Source organism: Pipistrellus hanaki, assembly GCF_964339955.1.
Source record: "Pipistrellus hanaki genome assembly, chromosome: 2".
NCBI classification, from domain to species: Eukaryota; Metazoa; Chordata; class Mammalia; order Chiroptera; family Vespertilionidae; genus Pipistrellus; species Pipistrellus hanaki.
In genome coordinates this window covers 721,505-739,163 of record NC_140504.1, presented here as the reverse complement: position 1 = coordinate 739,163, position 17,659 = coordinate 721,505, and the positions used below count along the sequence as shown (strand labels likewise).

The 17,659-nt window shown below is 53.1% G+C and overlaps 1 protein-coding gene across 2 annotated transcripts in view; it reads left to right on the top strand.

The window, feature by feature from the left end:
• Nucleotides 1-17,659, top strand: part of SCAF4 (SR-related CTD associated factor 4) — a 62,019-nt gene that overhangs the window by 20,765 nt on the left and 23,595 nt on the right. For both annotated transcript variants that reach the window (XM_084873532.1, XM_084873531.1), the window contains exons 2-7: nucleotides 257-340; nucleotides 1,478-1,522; nucleotides 3,196-3,357; nucleotides 5,088-5,223; nucleotides 5,484-5,623; nucleotides 13,604-13,756. In XM_084873532.1, the coding sequence (XP_084729658.1) occupies nucleotides 257-340; nucleotides 1,478-1,522; nucleotides 3,196-3,357; nucleotides 5,088-5,223; nucleotides 5,484-5,623; nucleotides 13,604-13,756 (720 nt within the window). The remainder of the gene's footprint in view (nucleotides 1-256; nucleotides 341-1,477; nucleotides 1,523-3,195; nucleotides 3,358-5,087; nucleotides 5,224-5,483; nucleotides 5,624-13,603; nucleotides 13,757-17,659) is intronic.

The window sequence follows — 17,659 nt, the reverse complement described above, 5'->3', positions numbered from 1 at the left end:
CAGGGCCTTTTTGCTCTTTTTTGTTTTTTCTATTTTAATGTGATCTTTTCCCGTTGTGTCTCCTAAGTGGCAGTGTAGATATATAGGAAAGCTCTTGATTTTTCTTTATTAGTCAAATGTGTAAACTTAGTTCCAAAAGTTACTCTCTTAGTTAATACATTGCAACCATCTTGTAGAACTGGTGAATTGACCTCTAATTTTAGCTTTAATATTTTAAAAAAATTTATTTATTTATTTTTTTGCTTATTTTTTTAAGCTCTTTTCACTTATGGATATGAAACCTCCCATCTCTCGAGCCAAGATGATTCTCATCACAAAAGCTGCTATTAAAGCCATTAAGGTAAGAGTAAAATTAACATTTAATTTGAAAAATGTCTGAAATTTTGCAGTTTATTAAACATGAGAATTCATCTTGTGAATTGACTCAGGCCTGAAGCAGAGAGCACGCACCAGCTGTTTCTGAGGGTGCAGGCAGTTTTGCGTGTGTTTGCATTGTAATGCTGTTTCAAACGGCTCTCCCTTTTGTTTTACTAGCATTTCCCTAGTATATTTCCCGTTTTGTTGAGGTGTAATTAAATAAGAATTACAAGTATTTAACAACAGGCCGTAAAGCATGATGATTGGTCAACCGCGTTGTTTAACGCCTGAGCGCCCGGCTCCTCAGATGGCCTCGTGTGCCCCTGTGCGCCTAAAAAACGTGACCTCCCAGAAGTAGAGGGCGGAGTGCACACATTTTTTATATTTCATTTCATTCTTATCGTTAATCAGCTGAGTATTAGCGTCATTTTTATTTTAAAACAAAAACTTGAGCTCAACGAAATTAAGTTTCTTACCCAAGATCACACCTAATTTTAGAAACTGCATATTTTAGTTCCAGTTCCATTGTTCTCAGCTCTCTCATAAAGTTGCCTTGATATGCTGCTTTGTGAAGGGTTATTGATTTAAAAATCTAAGTAAAAGCCTTCTCTTTGGGGTTGGAGGGTGTCGTTTTTTTTTTGTTTGTTTTTTTTTAATATATTTTATTGATTTTTTACAGAGAGGAAGGGAGACGGAGAGAGTTAGAAATGTCGATGAGAGAGAAACATCGACCAGCTGCCTCTTGCACACCCTCCACTGGGGATGTGCCCGCAACCAATGTACATGCCCGTGACCGGCATCAAACCTGGAACCTTTCAGTCCGCAGACTGATGCTCTACCACTGAGCCAAACCGGCTTCGGCTGGAGGGTTGTAGTTTTGTGCTTTAGTTAATTTCTGTTTCAGTCATCGGCTAGATTATTTCTTATGGTTTATTCAGTATAATCTTTTTGTTGTTAGTTTATTAGATTCCACATAAAAGTAAAATCATATACATGGTGTTTATGTCTTGAGAATTATTTAAATAATGCAAATTTCAAGGTTTTAAGTATCTTCTAATTACATTGCAGGAAATGTAGAAATATGTCAACTGGAAAATAATTTTCTTTTCATTCTTTTCAGCTTTATAAGCATGTAGTTCAAATAGTAGAAAAGTTCATCAAAAAGGTAACTATCCGTTTTCTTATTACCTCATTTCAGTTATGTTCAGTATTTGTAATTTGCTTGTAAATTGTCATTTGGATGCTTGCTTGTAAAGCCACTACACAAAAAGTTGTCGCTGCAGGTTCTTTGAACCTCTACCGAGGGTTTTTACAGAAACAGAAGCACTTAGAGCAGCGCTGCTGGCTGAGCACCAGCTTAGAGTGGCGTCGCCAGCAGCTCCCTGCGCCCCGAGCCTCGTGCCTGCCCTTTGCCCTGGTCCTCGGGCATTTAACTCCGCCGGGCGCCTTTCAGATGGAAGTACAGCTCCCCCCTCCCCCCACATCACATGTTCTTTAGTTACAGTGCTGGAGTGTGTTTACAGCCGTGTGGTTAGCATGTGTGTGTCTCCGCAGAGTCCTGAGGAGGGGACTGAGGCATCTCTGCTTCTCCCCAACCGGGGCTGTGCGTGTGGTGCGCCCGTAAGCGTGGTGGCCTGTGAATACCGGCTGAGAGAGGGAGTAGCAAATCACAGGACCGATGAGCACGTGGGGGAGCTTACAGGCCCCTGCAGGCACCACCGCCCCCGCTGGGTACCGCACCCGCTGGGTACGGTGCCAGGTTTGGACCGGCTCCTGGTTTTTACGTACAAGGACACTAAAGAGAGGGAGACGGACACGCGCTGCCTGGTGGCTGCTGTCCCCCTGGGCTTATCAGGCATCGGCAGCGTGGTCTGCTGCTCGATGGTTCCCACCACGTGCTCAGCCGCTGCCTGAGGGGGGCAGTGCACTCCGCGCCTGGCTGTGGAAGCATCAGGGGCCGCGGCACGGTTTTTCGGAGGGCACATTTCCAGACGTAGAATTGTTGGGTTAAATGCGGCTTTGCTTTTATTGCGAATCACCTTCCATAAGGTTATACCCCTGAAATGTATGTAGGTATCTGTTTCTCTATTATTTTTTCCATTTCATAGGCCAAAAACCTTTCCTTTTTTTTTCTTTCTTTTTTTTTTCTTTTTCTGGTTCTCTACCGCAGTGTTTCCCAACCTTCTCTCATGATGAGAATCACCTGGTGGAGTTGTTAAAACACAGATTCCTGAATCCCAACTAAGAAGTGCTAAACTAGAATTTTGGGGAACATATAGGTAAAATTGTATACTTAACTAGTGCTCTAACACAGATGTTATATACAGAGCACTAAGTTAGGTATGCAATTTTACCTATATGTTCTCAAAAATTCTAGTTTAGCACTTCTTAGTTGGGATTCAGGAATCTGTGTTTTAACAACTCCACCAGGTGATTCTCATCATGAGAGAAGGTTGGGAAACACTGCTCTACCGGAACAGAATTAAATGGGTACATTGTTAAAATTACCTTTGCGCAATTTTAAAGGTAAAATTTATTTTTTGAGCAGGATGAATTGGATTTGTGTGGAATTGGTGGAGGGCTTGGTGAACTAATGATGATCTGGGAAGCTGTTGTGGGAGGTAGGGCATGAGAGAAAAATAAGGTACGGGGTCTGAAGTACCAAGAAAATAGCAGCTCTGTAAAGACTGGGCATTTGACAAGCTGGCCGTGAAGACAGCTAACCATGCAAGGAGTTTCTCAATAGAAAGAATCACTAGTATACAGAGTTTCATTGACGGGAGGTTGATGGGTGTCAAATTGCTTTCTTGTATTGACTTTACATCTTTATCTTTGTAGTGTAAACCAGAATACAAGGTTCCAGGGTTATATGTAATCGACTCAATTGTACGACAGTCTCGTCATCAGTTTGGAACTGATAAAGATGTTTTTGGGCCAAGATTCTCTAAAAACATAACCGCCACATTCCAATATTTATATCTGTGTCCATCGGAAGATAAGGTATAGTCAATATAGTTAATTTTTAAATTAAAACTTTTGTTTTCATTTATATTTAATTTGGATCTAGATCAACTTAAATGTATTTTAGATATTTGAAGCCTACTGTAGTATTCGAAAGAAATCATCGTAATCTCTGAACTTGAAACAAAACCCAGTTTTTTCTATAGTTTTTTTTCTCATTTATTTTTCTTGTAAAATCCTTTAGGAAAGTCATACTGTTGAAATATGGAAGCACTATTGTGGTTTTACTTGCTTTTATTGATTTCAGAGAGAAAGGGAAAAGGCGAGAGATGGAAACATCAATGATGAGAGAGAATCATTGATTGGCTGCCTCCTGCACACACCCCTACTGGGGATCGAGCCCACAACCCAGGCATGTGCCCTGACCTGGAATTGAACCATGATGGTTTATAGGTTGATGCTCAACCACAGAGCCACACTGACCAGGCAGGACCATTGGGTTTTCTTTTGTTTGTTTTGTTTTTTATATTTTTTATTGATTTTTACAGAGAGGAAGGGAGAGGGATAGAGAGTTAGAAACATCAATCAGCTGCCTCCTGCATACCTCCCACTGGGGAAGTGCCCGCAACCAAGGTACATGCCCTTGACCGGAATCGAACCTGGGACCTTTCAGTCCACAGACCGACGCTCTACCACTGAGCCAAACCGGCCAGGGCAGGACCATTGTGCTTTAAAGAAGGTGATGTTGGAAAGATTCACTTGTAGCTGAGTGATCAGGACATTCTGGTAGAGAAAGGCACGCTTATCGCAGTTGCTGTGCGTTCCGGAAGGAAGTGGGGGGCAGTAGTGGTTGCCGCTGCCTGGCGCTCGGGTGCGGGAGCAGCAGTGACATTGGTTAGCAGTCAGACGCAGTGTCCGATTCCGCACGGTGTGGCTGAGTCACCAGGCAGGGGTCCAGGGGCGGGAGCCTGTGGAGAGGAATGAAGAATGGAGACCTGACAGGAGACAGTGTTGTGGTTCTGGTTCATAGTGGAGGCAAGGACACACGAGGAAAAGCAGAGCCTCCGTCCTGGAGGAGGAGATGAGAGTGTCACCCCAAGGCACACCTTCACGCTCACCTGTGCACACACTGCTGGCCCCGCGGTTGCTGGTCAGTTTCCTAACGCTCGCAGGTGTTAGAATCATCCTCAATAAGGACTTCGGTTCTGTCATGTTTTTGTGGATGGGGTTTCTTTTTAACCAGAGATACAGTATGAGCATTCTAAATCCACCTCTCTATTATTAAATGGTTTCTTTTGGTTCTGTAGGTTATATTATTTTTCTGTTTCCTTTTTTCCCTTCTCTGTTTCTTATTGTAGGTCACACTGCTGACGAAAGGCTCGTTAGCTTAACGAGGCTATGATTCTGACAACAGATTTTATTTTCCCAGGCCCTAGCCAGTTTGTCTCAGCGGATAGAGCATTGGCCTGCGGATTGAAGGGTCCCAGGTTCGATTCTGGTCAAGGGCACAGGCCTGGGTTGGAGGCTCGATCCCCAGTGTGGGGTGTGCAGGAGGGAGCCCATCAGTGGTTCTCTGTCGTCATTGATGTTTCTATCTCTCTCCTTTTCTCTTTCTGTCTGAAATCAATAAAAATATAAAAGCACACACACAAAACTTTAGTATTGAAAAATCGACTTAAGGTTATTGTTTTACTCTCTTTTTTGGTAAGGTGTAATAAGTTATGTATGCAAATATTAATTGTGTATGCATGTTTCCTCACACATAACAGAGTAAAATAGTTCGTGTGCTGAACCTTTGGCAAAAAAACGGAGTATTCAAAATAGAGATTATCCAGCCCCTTCTGGACATGGCCGCAGGCAGCAGCAGCGCCATGCCGGGCACAGACAGCGTCGCCAACAACGAAGGTGAGGCGGCTCTGCTGTGGCGGCGGCTTCCGCTGGTGGAGGGGGTCTGGTCGCTGCGGACGCCCTCCTGGGAGGACGGCTTCTTCCCACGACCGTTCGTGCGGAGGAGGCGGCTCCCGGCTCGTCCCCGCATCCACCCCCGCAGCGCGGTCTCCTTTTCTCTGGGACCGAACGGTCGCTGTTCAGTGCAGAAGCTTAGCAGAGGGTGAAGCAGTGGCCAGGTTCAATGTTCTTGGCCTTCATGACCTCCTCTCGTGCAGGTTCACCGCCGCCTCCAGTTAAAGTTTCTTCCGAGCCGCCCCTGGTCACTGCGAACTCTGTGCCCTCCGTGCAGCAGCTGCCCAGCTCGGACGCTTTTGCTGCTGTGGCCCAGCTGTTTCAGACGACCCAAGGGCAACAGGTAAGGGACCGAGAGCAAGTGTTTGCCGCTGGGGCCTGGGGGGTCCTTGTTTCTGTTCCTGACAAGGAGCACATGCGAGGGAGGACACGGTGCTCTCCAGCTAGAAAAGCCTGACTGGACGGACGCACGGACACGCGGGAGGGTGGGGTGTGGAGGGTGAGCTGGGCACACAGAGCAGCAGTGCCCTGGAGGGGGAGGAGCTGCGGGCGCTCCGCGGCCTGTACTGCTCACCGCTGTGACGTGTGCTCACCGCTGTGACGTGTGCTCACCGCTGTGACGTGTGCTCACCGCTGTGACGTGTGCTCACCGCTGTGACGTGTGCTCACCGCTCACCCCTGTGACGTGTGCTCACCGCTGTGACGTGTGCTCACCCCTGTGACGTGTGCTCACCGCTGTGACGTGTGCTCACCGCTGTGACGTGTGCTCACCGCTGTGACGTGTGCTCACCCCTGTGACGTGTGCTCACCGCTGTGACGTGTGCTCACCGCTGTGACGTGTGCTCACCGCTGTGACGTGTGCTCACCGCTGTGACGTGTGCTCACCCCTGTGACGTGTGCTCACCCCTGTGACGTGTGCTCACCGCTGTGACGTGTGCTCACCGCTGTGACGTGTGCTCACCGCTGTGACGTGTGCTCACCGCTGTGACGTGTGCTCACCCCTGTGACGTGTGCTCACCGCTGTGACGTGTGCTCACCGCTGTGACGTGTGCTCACCGCTGTGACGTGTGCTCACCGCTGTGACGTGTGCTCACCCCTGTGACGTGTGCTCACCCCTGTGACGTGTGCTCACCGCTGTGACGTGTGCTCACCGCTGTGACGTGTGCTCACCCCTGTGACGTGTGCTCACCGCTGTGACGTGTGCTCACCGCTCACCGCTGTGACGTGTGCTCACCCCTGTGACGTGTGCTCACCGCTGTGACGTGTGCTCACCGCTGTGACGTGTGCTCACCGCTGTGACGTGTGCTCACCGCTGTGACGTGTGCTCACCGCTGTGACGTGTGCTCACCGCTGTGACGTGTGCTCACCGCTGTGACGTGTGCTCACCGCTGTGACGTGTGCTCACCGCTGTGACGTGTGCTCACCCCTGTGACGTGTGCTCACCGCTGTGACGTGTGCTCACCGCTGTGACGTGTGCTCACCGCTGTGACGTGTGCTCACCGCTGTGACGTGTGCTCACCGCTGTGACGTGTGCTCACCGCTGTGACGTGTGCTCACCCCTGTGACGTGTGCTCACCGCTGTGACGTGTGCTCACCGCTGTGACGTGTGCTCACCGCTCACCGCTGTGACGTGTGCTCACCGCTGTGACGTGTGCTCACCGCTGTGACGTGTGCTCACCCCTGTGACGTGTGCTCACCGCTGTGACGTGTGCTCACCGCTGTGACGTGTGCTCACCGCTGTGACGTGTGCTCACCGCTGTGACGTGTGCTCACCGCTGTGACGTGTGCTCACCGCTGTGACGTGTGCTCACCCCTGTGACGTGTGCTCACCGCTGTGACGTGTGCTCACCGCTGTGACGTGTGCTCACCGCTGTGACGTGTGCTCACCCCTGTGACGTGTGCTCACCCCTGTGACGTGTGCTCACCGCTGTGACGTGTGCTCACCGCTGTGACGTGTGCTCACCGCTGTGACGTGTGCTCACCCATGTGACGTGTGCTCACCGCTGTGACGTGTGCTCACCCCTGTGACGTGTGCTTACCCGTGACGTGTGCTCACCCCTGTGACGTGTGCTCACCGCTGTGACGTGTGCTCACCCCTGTGACGTGTGCTCACCGCTCACCCCTGTGACGTGTGCTCACCGCTGTGACGTGTGCTCACCGCTGTGACGTGTGCTCACCCCTGTGACGTGTGCTCACCCCTGTGACGTGTGCTCACCGCTGTGACGTGTGCTCACCGCTGTGACGTGTGCTCACCCCTGTGACGTGTGCTCACCGCTGTGACGTGTGCTCACCCCTGTGACGTGTGCTCACCCCTGTGACGTGTGCTCACCCCTGTGACGTGTGCTCACCGCTCACCCCTGTGACGTGTGCTCACCCCTGTGACGTGTGCTCACCGCTGTGACGTGTGCTCACCGCTGTGACGTGTGCTCACCGCTGTGACGTGTGCTCACCGCTGTGACGTGTGCTCACCGCTGTGACGTGTGCTCACCCCTGTGACGTGTGCTCACCGCTGTGACGTGTGCTCACCCCTGTGACGTGTGCTCACCCCTGTGACGTGTGCTCACCGCTGTGACGTGTGCTCACCGCTGTGACGTGTGCTCACCGCTGTGACGTGTGCTCACCGCTGTGACGTGTGCTCACCCCTGTGACGTGTGCTCACCGCTGTGACGTGTGCTCACCGCTGTGACGTGTGCTCACCGCTGTGACGTGTGCTCACCGCTGTGACGTGTGCTCACCGCTCACCCCTGTGACGTGTGCTCACCGCTGTGACGTGTGCTCACCGCTGTGACGTGTGCTCACCGCTGTGACGTGTGCTCACCGCTGTGACGTGTGCTCACCCCTGTGACGTGAGCTCACCGCTGTGACGTGTGCTCACCGCTGTGACGTGTGCTCACCGCTCACCCCTGTGACGTGTGCTCACCGCTGTGACGTGTGCTCACCGCTGTGACGTGTGCTCACCCCTGTGACGTGTGCTCACCGCTGTGACGTGTGCTCACCGCTGTGACGTGTGCTCACCCCTGTGACGTGTGCTCACCCCTGTGACGTGTGCTCACCCCTGTGACGTGTGCTCACCGCTCACCCCTGTGACGTGTGCTCACCGCTGTGACGTGTGCTCACCGCTGTGACGTGTGCTCACCCCTGTGACGTGTGCTCACCCCTGTGACGTGTGCTCACCGCTGTGACGTGTGCTCACCGCTGTGACGTGTGCTCACCCCTGTGACGTGTGCTCACCCCTGTGACGTGTGCTCACCCCTGTGACGTGTGCTCACCCCTGTGACGTGTGCTCACCCCTGTGACGTGTGCTCACCGCTCACCCCTGTGACGTGTGCTCACCCCTGTGACGTGTGCTCACCGCTGTGACGTGTGCTCACCGCTGTGACGTGTGCTCACCGCTGTGACGTGTGCTCACCCCTGTGACGTGTGCTCACCGCTGTGACGTGTGCTCACCCCTGTGACGTGTGCTCACCCCTGTGACGTGTGCTCACCCCTGTGACGTGTGCTCACCCCTGTGACGTGTGCTCACCGCTCACCCCTGTGACGTGTGCTCACCCCTGTGACGTGTGCTCACCGCTGTGACGTGTGCTCACCGCTGTGACGTGTGCTCACCGCTGTGACGTGTGCTCACCGCTGTGACGTGTGCTCACCCCTGTGACGTGTGCTCACCCCTGTGACGTGTGCTCACCGCTGTGACGTGTGCTCACCGCTGTGACGTGTGCTCACCGCTGTGACGTGTGCTCACCCCTGTGACGTGTGCTCACCCCTGTGACGTGTGCTCACCGCTGTGACGTGTGCTCACCGCTGTGACGTGTGCTCACCCCTGTGACGTGTGCTCACCGCTGTGACGTGTGCTCACCGCTGTGACGTGTGCTCACCCCTGTGACGTGTGCTCACCGCTGTGACGTGTGCTCACCGCTGTGACGTGTGCTCACCCCTGTGACGTGTGCTCACCGCTGTGACGTGTGCTCACCCCTGTGACGTGTGCTCACCCCTGTGACGTGTGCTCACCCCTGTGACGTGTGCTCACCGCTCACCCCTGTGACGTGTGCTCACCGCTGTGACGTGTGCTCACCCCTGTGACGTGTGCTCACCCCTGTGACGTGTGCTCACCGCTGTGACGTGTGCTCACCGCTGTGACGTGTGCTCACCCCTGTGACGTGTGCTCACCCCTGTGACGTGTGCTCACCGCTCACCCCTGTGACGTGTGCTCACCGCTGTGACGTGTGCTCACCCCTGTGACGTGTGCTCACCCCTGTGACGTGTGCTCACCGCTGTGACGTGTGCTCACCGCTGTGACGTGTGCTCACCCCTGTGACGTGTGCTCACCGCTGTGACGTGTGCTCACCGCTGTGACGTGTGCTCACCCCTGTGACGTGTGCTCACCGCTGTGACGTGTGCTCACCGCTGTGACGTGTGCTCACCCCTGTGACGTGTGCTCACCGCTGTGACGTGTGCTCACCGCTGTGACGTGTGCTCACCGCTGTGACGTGTGCTCACCCCTGTGACGTGTGCTCACCCCTGTGACGTGTGCTCACCCCTGTGACGTGTGCTCACCGCTCACCCCTGTGACGTGTGCTCACCGCTGTGACGTGTGCTCACCCCTGTGACGTGTGCTCACCCCTGTGACGTGTGCTCACCCCTGTGACGTGTGCTCACCGCTGTGACGTGTGCTCACCCCTGTGACGTGTGCTCACCCCTGTGACGTGTGCTCACCGCTGTGACGTGTGCTCACCCCTGTGACGTGTGCTCACCCCTGTGACGTGTGCTCACCCCTGTGACGTGTGCTCACCGCTCACCCCTGTGACGTGTGCTCACCCCTGTGACGTGTGCTCACCGCTGTGACGTGTGCTCACCGCTGTGACGTGTGCTCACCGCTGTGACGTGTGCTCACCGCTGTGACGTGTGCTCACCCCTGTGACGTGTGCTCACCCCTGTGACGTGTGCTCACCCCTGTGACGTGTGCTCACCGCTCACCCCTGTGACGTGTGCTCACCGCTGTGACGTGTGCTCACCCCTGTGACGTGTGCTCACCGCTGTGACGTGTGCTCACCCCTGTGACGTGTGCTCACCCCTGTGACGTGTGCTCACCGCTGTGACGTGTGCTCACCGCTGTGACGTGTGCTCACCGCTGTGACGTGTGCTCACCCCTGTGACGTGTGCTCACCCCTGTGACGTGTGCTCACCGCTCACCCCTGTGACGTGTGCTCACCGCTGTGACGTGTGCTCACCCCTGTGACGTGTGCTCACCCCTGTGACGTGTGCTCACCCCTGTGACGTGTGCTCACCGCTGTGACGTGTGCTCACCCCTGTGACGTGTGCTCACCCCTGTGACGTGTGCTCACCCCTGTGACGTGTGCTCACCCCTGTGACGTGTGCTCACCGCTGTGACGTGTGCTCACCCCTGTGACGTGTGCTCACCCCTGTGACGTGTGCTCACCCCTGTGACGTGTGCTCACCGCTGTGACGTGTGCTCACCGCTGTGACGTGTGCTCACCCCTGTGACGTGTGCTCACCGCTGTGACGTGTGCTCACCGCTGTGACGTGTGCTCACCGCTGTGACGTGTGCTCACCCCTGTGACGTGTGCTCACCCCTGTGACGTGTGCTCACCCCTGTGACGTGTGCTCACCGCTGTGACGTGTGCTCACCGCTGTGACGTGTGCTCACCCCTGTGACGTGTGCTCACCCCTGTGACGTGTGCTCACCCCTGTGACGTGTGCTCACCCCTGTGACGTGTGCTCACCGCTGTGACGTGTGCTCACCCCTGTGACGTGTGCTCACCCCTGTGACGTGTGCTCACCCCTGTGACGTGTGCTCACCGCTGTGACGTGTGCTCACCGCTGTGACGTGTGCTCACCCCTGTGACGTGTGCTCACCGCTGTGACGTGTGCTCACCCCTGTGACGTGTGCTCACCGCTGTGACGTGTGCTCACCGCTGTGACGTGTGCTCACCCCTGTGACGTGTGCTCACCGCTGTGACGTGTGCTCACCGCTGTGACGTGTGCTCACCGCTGTGACGTGTGCTCACCCCTGTGACGTGTGCTCACCCCTGTGACGTGTGCTCACCGCTCACCCCTGTGACGTGTGCTCACCGCTGTGACGTGTGCTCACCCCTGTGACGTGTGCTCACCCCTGTGACGTGTGCTCACCGCTGTGACGTGTGCTCACCCCTGTGACGTGTGCTCACCCCTGTGACGTGTGCTCACCCCTGTGACGTGTGCTCACCCCTGTGACGTGTGCTCACCGCTGTGACGTGTGCTCACCCCTGTGACGTGTGCTCACCCCTGTGACGTGTGCTCACCCCTGTGACGTGTGCTCACCCCTGTGACGTGTGCTCACCGCTGTGACGTGTGCTCACCCCTGTGACGTGTGCTCACCCCTGTGACGTGTGCTCACCCCTGTGACGTGTGCTCACCGCTGTGACGTGTGCTCACCGCTGTGACGTGTGCTCACCCCTGTGACGTGTGCTCACCGCTGTGACGTGTGCTCACCGCTGTGACGTGTGCTCACCGCTGTGACGTGTGCTCACCGCTGTGACGTGTGCTCACCCCTGTGACGTGTGCTCACCCCTGTGACGTGTGCTCACCGCTGTGACGTGTGCTCACCGCTGTGACGTGTGCTCACCGCTGTGACGTGTGCTCACCGCTGTGACGTGTGCTCACCCCTGTGACGTGTGCTCACCGCTGTGACGTGTGCTCACCGCTGTGACGTGTGCTCACCGCTCACCCCTGTGACGTGTGCTCACCGCTGTGACGTGTGCTCACCGCTGTGACGTGTGCTCACCCCTGTGACGTGTGCTCACCGCTGTGACGTGTGCTCACCGCTGTGACGTGTGCTCACCGCTGTGACGTGTGCTCACCGCTCACCCCTGTGACGTGTGCTCACCGCTGTGACGTGTGCTCACCGCTGTGACGTGTGCTCACCCCTGTGACGTGTGCTCACCGCTGTGACGTGTGCTCACCGCTGTGACGTGTGCTCACCGCTGTGACGTGTGCTCACCCCTGTGACGTGTGCTCACCGCTGTGACGTGTGCTCACCGCTGTGACGTGTGCTCACCCCTGTGACGTGTGCTCACCCCTGTGACGTGTGCTCACCGCTGTGACGTGTGCTCACCGCTGTGACGTGTGCTCACCCCTGTGACGTGTGCTCACCCCTGTGACGTGTGCTCACCCCTGTGACGTGTGCTCACCGCTGTGACGTGTGCTCACCCCTGTGACGTGTGCTCACCGCTCACCCCTGTGACGTGTGCTCACCGCTGTGACGTGTGCTCACCCCTGTGACGTGTGCTCACCGCTCACCCCTGTGACGTGTGCTCACCGCTGTGACGTGTGCTCACCGCTGTGACGTGTGCTCACCGCTCACCGCTGTGACGTGTGCTCACCCCTGTGACGTGTGCTCACCGCTGTGACGTGTGCTCACCGCTGTGACGTGTTCTCACCGCTGTGACGTGTGCTCACCGCTCACCCCTGTGACGTGTGCTCACCCCTGTGACGTGTGCTCACCGCTGTGACGTGTGCTCACCGCTGTGACGTGTGCTCACCGCTGTGACGTGTGCTCACCGCTGTGACGTGTGCTCACCGCTCACCCCTGTGACGTGTGCTCACCGCTGTGACGTGTGCTCACCGCTGTGATGTCCGCTCACCCGTGACATCCGCTCACCCCTGTGACATGTGCTCACCGCTGTGACGTGTGCTCACCCCTGTGACGTCCGCTCACCGCTGTGACTTCCGCTCACCCCTGTGACGTGTGCTCACCGCTGTGACTTCCGCTCACCCCTGTGACGTGTGCTCACCGCTGTGATGTGTGCTCACCGCTGTGATGTCCGCTCACCGCTGTGACGTCCGCTCACCCCTGTGACGTGTGCTCACCGCTGTGACTTCCGCTCACCCCTGTGACGTGTGCTCACCGCTGTGACGTGTGCTCACCCCTGTGACGTCCGCTCACTGCTGTGACTTCCGCTCACCCCTGTGACGTGTGCTCACCGCTGTGACGTGTGCTCACCGCTGTGACGCGTGCTCACCGCTGTGACGTCGCAGGCTGCTTCCCAGTTGTCTGAATTGGCGACGATGTTTGCGTCTCCCAGAAGCATACTTACCTTGCTCACATTCAGTGTGCTTTTCTTTACATTTTTCACTTTAAGCAACACAGATAGTAGCCTTGCTATATTTATTCACAGCAATCTTAACCAGTACTAAAATGTTGGTTCTTTTTTCTAGTTTACTTTGTGCCTATGCTATTTTGAGCCCACCTTTAAGGTTTTTTGGTAACATGTCTTTTGATGCAGTGATTACGCTTTGTTAATGGTTTATCGGTTTTCCATTCTTCAAGCTTCAGCAGATCCTTCAGACTTTTCAGCAGCCTCCAAAACCACAGTCTCCCGCCATTGACAACGCTGTGATGGCTCAGGTGCAGGCCATCACCGCTCAGTTGAAGACCACGCCGGCACCGGCGCCAGAGCAGAAGGCCACGGCGTTTGACAAGGTACGCTTCCCACCGCACCGTGTGTCCCTCCCTCCCTGGACGTTGGAGCTGGCCCTCCTAGCACCTCTGTGTCTGTTGCTTTTCTTACTCTGCTTCCAGGTGTCCCCACAACATCCAACAGTGTTTTAATTCTGGCTACAATTTTTTTTTTTTAAATATTTTTTATTGATTTTACACAGAGAGGAATTGAGAGGGATAGAGAGTTAGAAACGTCGACAAGAGAGAAACATCGACCAGCTGCCTCTTGCACACCCCCTACTGGGGATGTGCCCGCAACCAAGGTACATGCCCTTGACCGGAATCGAACCTGGGACCTTTCAGTCCGCAGGCCGACGCTCTATCCACTGAGCTAAACCGGTCTCGGCAAGTTCTGGCTACAAATTTAATATGTATACTCACTGCAACCTTTTTCAGGAAATAAAGGAAAAAACATAAAAGCGAACAGTGTAAAGGAAGGTAAACAGACCGTGTACCATTAACCCCGCACTTGGAGTAGCTGCCGTAACGTCGTGCTGAGCGGCTTCTCAGAATTTACGTCTGGGGGCTGGATGGCTTGCAGCTCACTGCTTTGATCTTACTCGTCTTACCTCACCGTTTTGTGGGTGCTGCGCAGTTATAGATTTGGGTCTACATTTCCACTTGTTAGGGTAGTCCGTTACCTGGACACATCCCGTTTAGCTGCTCCCGTCAGTAGACGCTGACAGTGCTTCCCGGGCTCGGTGTCAAACACCCGGTCACCACGTCGGTCCGAGGGTGTCGGTTGTGCAGGTCCTCGTGCTCTGTTGGCCATGGATCTTCCAGGGGCAGCGCTCAGGGTGTGATGTGCTGAGTACACAGCTCGAGCTTCGGGCTGACATGTTAACCAGACATCTACACTCCTGTCGTCTTCTCTCTTCTTTCTGTGGGTTTATGGCTACATAACTTTTTAAAAAAATATATATTTTATTGATTTTTTTTACAGAGAGGAAGAGAGAGGGATAGAGAGTTAGAAACATCGATGAGAGAGAGTCATTGATCAGCTGCCTCTTGCACACCCCCCACTGGGATGTGCCCGCAACCAAGGTACATGCCCTTGACCGGAATTGAACCTGGGACCTTTCAGTCTGCAGGCCGATGCTCTATCCACTGAGCCAAACTGGTTTTGGCTACATAGCGTTTTATTTCCTTTCACAGATTCACTACAAAAAGCACAATTTGAAGGTCCTAGAAATACATGATAACTTTTCATCATATGTGAGATTTCTGATTTCTTTCCAACATTCTAATGATAAGAGATAATAACTTTCATTATATTTTATGTAAAATATGCTGGTGGTTCAAAGTAAGACTCCGTGCAGTGAGCACTAGCTGTCGCTGTGTCTTGGTGACTTGTTTATTTTATAGATTTTTTTAGAGAAGGGGGCCAGAGACACGTCCTCTCGTTCTTCTACTCGTGCGGGCACTCTTGGTTGGTTCTTGCATGGCCCTGGCTGGGACGGAGCCTGAGCCTGGGGGTAGCAGGACAGCGCGGACCAGCTGCGCTGCCTGGCCAGGGCTGCATCTTGGTGATCTTTGAGTGACTACTGATTAGAAGAAGTCAGGATAAAATTTTTTGAGTGCAATAGGCCTACCCGTATGAGGGGAAAACACGAATAATGCAGAATGTTCTAACCCACTTCTCTCGGAGCAGATTGGTGTGTGCTTTTCAGAACTATCTCCATGCACACGTGGGTGTAAATGCTTCCATGCGGTTTTACTCACTTCCTGCTCTGTGTTTGGATTAGGAAACCTCTTCCCACCTGTATTTTTAAAAATTTTATATTTGCTTCTAGTGGCTTTGTGTTTTTGTTTTTTACATTTGTCTCTTCAGTCTTCGGGAACCTACTTTAGAATACAGTACAAGATAGTTAAATCTTTATATTTTTAGGAAGAACTGATTTTCCCTCACTGTTTTTATCTGAGACTAAATTCTCATTTGTCTCTGTGCCTCTCTGTAGACACTGTTCTGTCCCAGGAATGTGTTTGTTTTGCATTATAATTTAAGTACTTGTAGCTTACACGACGTATTTATTTCCAGGTATCACACCCCTCCCTCCCCTCCGCCCCGGTCTTCTTTGGCTCTCCTTGGGCCACGATGGGAGTCGGGGTCTCCGGGGACCGAGCCCATCATACAGGCACCGCGCGCCCCAGAGAGGGAAGGGCGGGAAGGCTGGTTGGTTTTGAGGGTCTGGCTCAGGCCGTGTGGAGGCTTGCAGACTGGCCTACATAGGGCAGCGAGGCACGGTTCTGGCTTGCTGGCCTGAGGACTCCTTCAAGAAACCTACGTTCTGTGGTTGGCTGGGGCCACGCACATTTCGGCGGTTTTTCCTCCTTCAGAGGCCCTGATAGAAATGTGAGTCACATTAAAAATCCCTGCACAGTCCGCTGAGATTAATGCTTGGCCAAACAGCTGGCCAGTCACCCAGCCACAATGGTACGTACAGGGAACCAGAGCGCTTGCTTTCCTCTGTGGACTTAGCACGCGTGTCAGCATTCGTGAATCTGTGGGTTAAATTAAGAAGTAGTGACAGGTTTTTATAGTCTCCGTAGACTGCAGTGTCATGTTTTGTATGTGTTGTACGTTTGTTTTATTTATTCTTAGGTGTTTTTCAGGTTTAGTGTTTCATAACATTTCATTTGGTTAATGATGACAGTGCGCAAAGTACTGATTTTTATTTTATCCTGTAAAATGGTCATGGTATTAAACACCTAATTTTGTAGCTGGTTCTCTGATTTTGATGGTCGCTACGTTTTTACTCCTCTTCCGCATCCATCTCTGCCTGGTTCTTTCCCCTGTTCTGCCCGGCGGCGAGGCCTCCGGAAGAATGCGAGGACGGCAGTGCGGGTGTGTCCCTGCCTCGCTCCTTTGCGTTGTAATTCCTCTGATGTTCGACCTCCAGTGGGATGGTCAGCGTTTGTTTTTATATCACGTTTGGAAAAAGGAATTCCATGCCTTTCTCATTGCTAAAAGTGTTTGTCTTAAGCTAGTCAAACTGAACAGTTTGTTTATTTCAGCTGATTCATAGGTCTTCAGTTGCCTAAAAAGCAACAAAAATGAATTTTTGGATAGATCTCATTGTAATTTTTTAAAATAAATATATTTTATTGATTTTTTACAGAGAGGAAGGGAGAGGGATAGAAAATTAGAAACATTGGTGAGAAACATTGATCAGCTGCCTCCTGCACAACCCCCACTGGGGATGTGTCTGCAACCCAGGTACATGCCCTTGTCCGGAATCGAACCTGGGACCCTTCAGTCCAAAGGCCAATGCTCTATCCACTGAGCCAAACCAGTCAGGGCTCTTATTGTAATTTTCTTAATCGTTTCAAATTTTTTCCAAAGCAATAGGTATAGATTTTAAGACTATAAATTCACATTTATATGGGATAAACTTTAGAGATCATAGGTGGTCGTGTTTTTTGTAGACAATTTAGACCTGAGTTTTAACGCGGCTTTATTCTGGAGTTGAGTTGCACAGTCAGTCAGTGTGCGCCACTATAAAGACAGACGGTAGCGCCTGCATTGGATTGGTGCGGGATACATAAGCCAGTGTGTGTACAACAGCAAGGTGCCGGTCCTGTGGGACTATTCAGGTACGGTAAGAACCCGAATCCCATGGCCTCGAGCGACAGAGAAAGAAACATGTGCTGTCCTTTCCTAATCCAGAAGTCTCCTGTCAATAGAGTTCTAGCAGAACTGTCACAGCGCACCACCAACTTGGGAAATGGAAAGCCACGCACAGAATGGCCCCCTTAAGAGGGGGGATCGCTCTTTGGATGCCGGAGACTAGGGCTTTGAAGTAAAAAAGACCGCGTCTACCTCCTGAGTCTGCCGTTCATTGACTGACTATCATCCTGGCTGTTTCTGAATGCCTGGGCTTTAGT